A 5,517-nucleotide genomic window follows, 5' to 3' on the forward strand; every position below is an offset into this window, starting at 1 on the left:
ACTCGATAGGTCGCAGTCGATATGATTAGACTGAAAGTAAAAAACTGCAACTTCCCGATTGTAGAATCCAAGTGTTAAAGACACTTCATCGCTGCTTTCTGTATACAGGGTCGTCGAAGGTGTAGCAAACTTTGTTGTTCTGAAGAGTAATGTCTTCTGTGGCGACATGTTCCTTTAAAACGCATGGCTTTCTTGAACTTCAACCCTTCACCTCTTCATAGACACTACTGTGATAAGTTCAAAACGAATATTGTTCTTCTGGTTTGCGATAATGATCGATTTAATACGACGCGATTGTGTGCAGTAGTGTAAATTTTCTTCTGCTCTGTCAATCCACTTATTTCAGAAATTGGATCTACACGTATCTTCTGGTAACTGAATCTCATATGGTTCTGCGCATGTGCGACACATGAAAATACTTCATGAAATTCGATGATATTTGGTACTGAAATTTTGACAGCGCAGCCATTAAACTTTGTGTTGATAATACCATGCCTTGATTTTACTGTTGTTTTTTTCTGAAATTTTGAGAGAATAACATTAAGAATTATCTCACAAATTCTGTTGTCAGAATGGGAAGTGGATGAGAATGGCCTATGGTGGTATTCAATGGCGTGTTTTTATATTTACCTTTCAGGTACTTGTACCAGACAGTTACTATGACAGCTGATAAAATAAACTTATTGATGTGCTAAATTAAGCATGATACCATGAAGATATAGGTATATACCACGGAAGTATAGCTGTGCGCATTCCTAGTCTCGGCACTAGATGGAGGTGAATGGTAAGCTTCACGCTCTAGCCGCTTTTCTCTCGGGAAAATAAACACCTTGACCCATTTCATGGGAAGACAGGTTGGTCTCATATCTTGTGCAAAGGCTGCGACGAAGAGAAATATCTTTTAATCCGGTCGAGAACCGAATATCGATTCGCCGATCGACCAGCGATTATTCTAGGTGCTATACTAACAGCTTTTCTGGGTATAAACAGTTATAATAATAATAATAATAATAATAATAATAATAATAATAATAATAATAATAATAATAATGTTACACTTAGCAGATGTCGCCACCTTGGTTTTTGTTGCTGGCCCTGATGTCGGTGACTCTGAGTCACGGCGCCAGGATCCTGGGCCTGTTCCCTTTCCCAGCGAGGAGCCATCTCATGGTACATAAGGCTCTGATGTTGGAGCTAGCCAGGCGTGGTCACGAGATTACCGTGGTCAGTAGTTTTCCGGAAAGCAAGCCGATCCCTAACTACACGGACATCGTACTGAACACGAATATGGGTACTTTATCAGGAGGCCATGGTAAGTCTCTTGGAGGAATGTAGTATGAACGTACACGATTGTTTGCAATCCGAAAAAAATTCAGTCACTGTAAACTAAACTTACGAAGATATTTTTCATGTTTTATTTAACTGAGGGATGTAATGGCACCAGTAACTAAAGACGGGGTTCAGATTTGTGAATCGATTTATATGATGTTCACAAGTCGTAACTACAATTAGTTCTTACACTCTCAAGATTACAGCAATTATAACACATAAATACATTTTTCTATATATGCTTGCACTATTTGTTGCTAGGTAACAGATCTCAACTATGGCTAAGGCTTGACACTGTTTCCAGTGTATTAGACTCTCCAAATATTACACATAAAATCTTCTCTATCACAGCCGCCTGTATAGAACTGAATTCTCAACTGAACTGAAATAATCTAAGCTACAACACATCATCGTTATATAGGCTCCGCACGGACCACACAGGAAACAAGTCACGTGATTACTACCCAGGTAGTTCATTGGCGCGCTGGCTGCTGCCCAGCAGCGAGCTATAACATTTGTCCACTGAGACATAGTTTACATTGTTGCGCGTAGGAACGTGTTTACCGAGCCGTTGCCTAGAGACAGGTTGCATAACCCCGTTGCTCTATTGTTTCGTGCGTGTATTACTTAGCAACAGCTGTTTCTATGGCTTAACATCCCTTGCATGGGGCAAATACTCCACAATATATAAATTAATTTTTTTACCTTCACAGTTCCATCAAATTTGTTCGATATGAAGACAGTGGGGGCCGTGCAACTGGCAGTAATGTTGTGGTATATGGGTGAAGCATTGTGTGATCACATACTACAAGAAGAAAAGATTCAGAAACTGATCCACTCCAAAGATCTTAATTTTGATCTTGTGTTCGTCGAAGCCTTCTCTAACGAATGTTTCTTGGGATTCGCTCACAAATTCAATGCTCCCATTATACAAACCTGTACCTACGGAGGTGCAAATTTCATGGGAGACTGGGTAGGAAGTCCGAACCCATATTCATACGTCCCCGATGATCTCCTCGAGTACAAAGATAAGATGAACTTCTGGGAGAGACTGCACAATACAATTGTTGGTACACTGAAACACGTGGGAAGGCAACTGATTCACTTGCCGAAACAGAATGCTGTTATGCAGAAACGTTTCAACTATACAGATAACTTGCCACCTGTATGGGAGCTGGAATATAAAACGTCACTAGTATTTTTGAACACACACTACAGCCTGAGCTATCCGAAGCCTCTCACGCCTAACTACGTGCAGGTTGGCGGAATGCACGTGAAACCTCCGAAGAAACTTCCGCAGGTGAGGCACCTGGAGTTAATACGTAATTCTAATTTGTATCAGTAGTCATAACATTTCGCGACGCTGTTTCAACTTCACAACTTATGATAGAGTGACTGGTGAATGATGTACTGGAAATGACTTAGAAGAAAATAAATCGTGACCTTTCTAACGTGTCCTTTCTAAAAGTACTTTTCTGACCTAGGCTTCGTTCAGGGTGGCCGGCTTTCAGGCTGTGGTTTGGCACCCGAAACTGACGACTAAATGGCAGGAATGCCAGCCACACATACACATACGACGTCCGGTTTTTCTGGGTTGGGGAATACTGATCAGATTTCTTATAAAATACATCTGGAAATGGCTGCTGAGCTCTGTGCGATGAAATATTGTTTAAATGTTAGTACGTTCCAGTCCATTGACCTAACTGATCGACGTTTAGGTAGTGTTAACAAGACTGCTATTTCAGAGTTGAGTGTACATTTATGCTTAATAATTTTCGAAGAGTAATAGCATAAATTCTATTTATGTGGGTCATAAGATCTTGAGGTGCAATACAGGTTATGTTCTCAAAGAATCTGAGACACAGAATATAAGTAAGAAATATTTTATAACAGGAATTGCAGAAGTACCTTGACGAAGCTCCAGAAGGTGTGATATACTTCAGCATGGGCTCGAACCTTCAGAGCTCTCAGATGCCTGAATCCAAGAGAAATGTTTTTCTGAAAGTCTTCTCAAAGTTGAAGCAACAGGTTTTATGGAAATGGGAGACAGACACGTTGCCAGGACAACCAAGAAACGTGAAACTTGGAAAGTGGCTGCCTCAGTCGGACATTTTAGGTAAGTTTTAGTATAGGAATAAACAAAATGGCAAAGGAAGATATGCGCAATTAATGGAATTTTGCTCTGAAATTAATATCAGAAGAGTAATGATTAATTTCTTTGTGTTATTTTTTATTTATTTTATATCGCTTCGAAATTTTCAATGTCGTTCTACAGGTTTTTTTTTATTGCTAGTGGGGTGGGACTAAGTCCCTTGTACCAGTCCCAGATGATAGGTGAGGGTGATTGTGGAGCAATTGGTGGAATGAAGATTGGCAGGGGAAACCGAAGTACTCGGAGAAAACCTGCCCCAGCGCCAATTTGTCCACCACAAATCCCACTTTACAAGACCCTGAATCGAACCCGGGCCGCCGTGATGGGGAAGCCAGCGACTAACTGCTTGAGCTATGGCGAGGCCTCTCTCTACAGGTTACTAACGGCATTTTATTTGCTATCTGATTGCTTTTCAGCTTCTGTTATGTCCTCTCAGATATAATTTCTGTCGGCATATGCAAGTATGTGTTTGAAATGTAAGTGAAGTCACGATCCTATAGTACACTCATAATTTTTGTTTCTTTGACGATTTCCTTCAAAAAGGTTACACGGGCGTATTTTGTGTCTTGTAGCTCATCCCAATGTTAGACTCTTCATTACACACGGTGGAATACTGAGCATGCAGGAGGCCATCAACAGGGGCGTTCCTTTGCTTGGCATTCCAATATTCGGAGATCAGAGTATGAACATGCGTAAAGCCGTCTCAGCAGGCTATGGTGTTATGGTTGAATTCAGTAACGTCACTGAAGAGTCTCTGACATGGGCTATCAGAGAAATTCTTGAAGTTCCAAAGTATGTCTTATATACCTTCGTAATTATTATTATTACATCAGTATTATTCTCACCAATATTGCTGCTTTCATCGTAAAATACTTCTGTGATCTTTCACGAAATAGTATCTAGCGTTACATTCACACTTAACATGATTTGCCATTGAAATCTGGAAAAAAGACGATAACAGTTAAATGGTACGAGGTTAGATCGTCGGACTTTTATCAATTACTGTTATGTTTGTCACAGATACCGTGAGAATGCCCAGCGTCTGTCCCGTATCTACCGGGACCAGCCACTCACACCGCTGGAGCAGGCCGTGTTCTGGACGGAGCACGTGATCAGACACAAGGGAGCTCCTCACATGCGCTCCGCTGCACTCGACCTCACCTGGTACCAGTACTTCCTGCTAGATGTCATCGCTGTATTGACCCTAGCTGTGGGATCTGTTCTTCTAATCGTGTTCCTGCTGCTTAGGGCTCTCCTAACTAGAATTTGTGGTGGTAAACACAAAGAAATCGACAGTACAATAAAAAAGAAACGTAGCTAACTTAAGATCGAGAATATCAATCCAGCATTTACTAACACATTACTTGTGCCCTGTCTCTTTGTAACTTGTTAACACTTAGAACCACTGATTATATATGGCGTTATAGAATAACGAAGTTAAAAAATAAGCTTCAGGCTATTCATAATACGTGCGTGACAAACCAGATATTATTTTGCATGTTCGGTGGCGAATGGTGAAGGACTAAATGTTTAAACTGTCTAATACAGTTATATATTTGAATTCACAATGAAGTGTTCCCGCTATGCATTTTGTAGAAATTTGAATAAATGTTTGTAAGACTTGTACTTAATTATACGCCGTCTGAATTGGCAGGAGACTTGCAAAACATACAGAAAGAAGTGAATATGAGTGTAATATTAAATATAATGAAATATGTTGTTGTGTGATATGCTTTTGATCTTAGAGAGATAGGATGGGATGGTGTGGATGACCCAACCTGTGAAAGGTGCCTACAAGAAAACGAATCAGCCACACATATCCTATGTGACTGTGAGGCCATAGCTTACTTAAGATTTCGTCACGTGGGTCAGTTCTTCATGGAACCAAGTGACTTTTATGACGACCCCATAAATGAAGTTGTACATTTCATTCGAAGTGTAGGATTAATAAAGGATTAATCCAAATGGGAAGGACAATAGATCATTGAAGGTCGCAGTTCGAGGGCCTGATTTTATGGCCAAGCCTTTACACACAA

The 5,517-nt window shown here is 40.4% G+C and overlaps 1 protein-coding gene across 1 annotated transcript; it reads left to right on the forward strand.

The window, feature by feature from the left end:
• The first annotated feature begins 1,062 nt into the window (after window positions 1-1,062).
• On the forward strand, window positions 1,063-5,112 carry LOC111870143 (UDP-glucuronosyltransferase 2C1). The gene is made up of 5 exons (XM_023862183.2): window positions 1,063-1,312; window positions 2,043-2,629; window positions 3,223-3,445; window positions 4,054-4,273; window positions 4,502-5,112. Exons 1-5 carry the CDS (start codon window positions 1,066-1,068, stop codon window positions 4,800-4,802), a joined length of 1,578 nt encoding a protein of 525 aa, XP_023717951.1. The 5' UTR covers window positions 1,063-1,065; the 3' UTR covers window positions 4,803-5,112.
• Window positions 5,113-5,517: the final 405 nt, after the last annotated feature.

The sequence above is a fragment of the Cryptotermes secundus genome, unplaced genomic scaffold (assembly GCF_002891405.2).
Source record: "Cryptotermes secundus unplaced genomic scaffold, Csec_1.0 scaffold594, whole genome shotgun sequence".
In the NCBI taxonomy this organism is placed as follows: domain Eukaryota; kingdom Metazoa; phylum Arthropoda; class Insecta; order Blattodea; family Kalotermitidae; genus Cryptotermes; species Cryptotermes secundus.

What these genes read in the sequence shown, in the direction of transcription:
- LOC111870143 (XM_023862183.2), top strand. Translation starts at nt 1,066, where the DNA reads ATGTCGCCACCTTGGTTTTTGTTGCTGGCCCTGATGTCGGTGACTCTG. An exon ending in GCCTCAGTCGGACATTTTAG is followed by an intron (nt 3,446 to 4,053) that starts GTAAGTTTTAGT and finishes TGTGTCTTGTAG; the next exon opens with CTCATCCCAATGTTAGACTC. An exon ending in GAAATTCTTGAAGTTCCAAA is followed by an intron (nt 4,274 to 4,501) that starts GTATGTCTTATA and finishes TGTTTGTCACAG; the next exon opens with ATACCGTGAGAATGCCCAGC.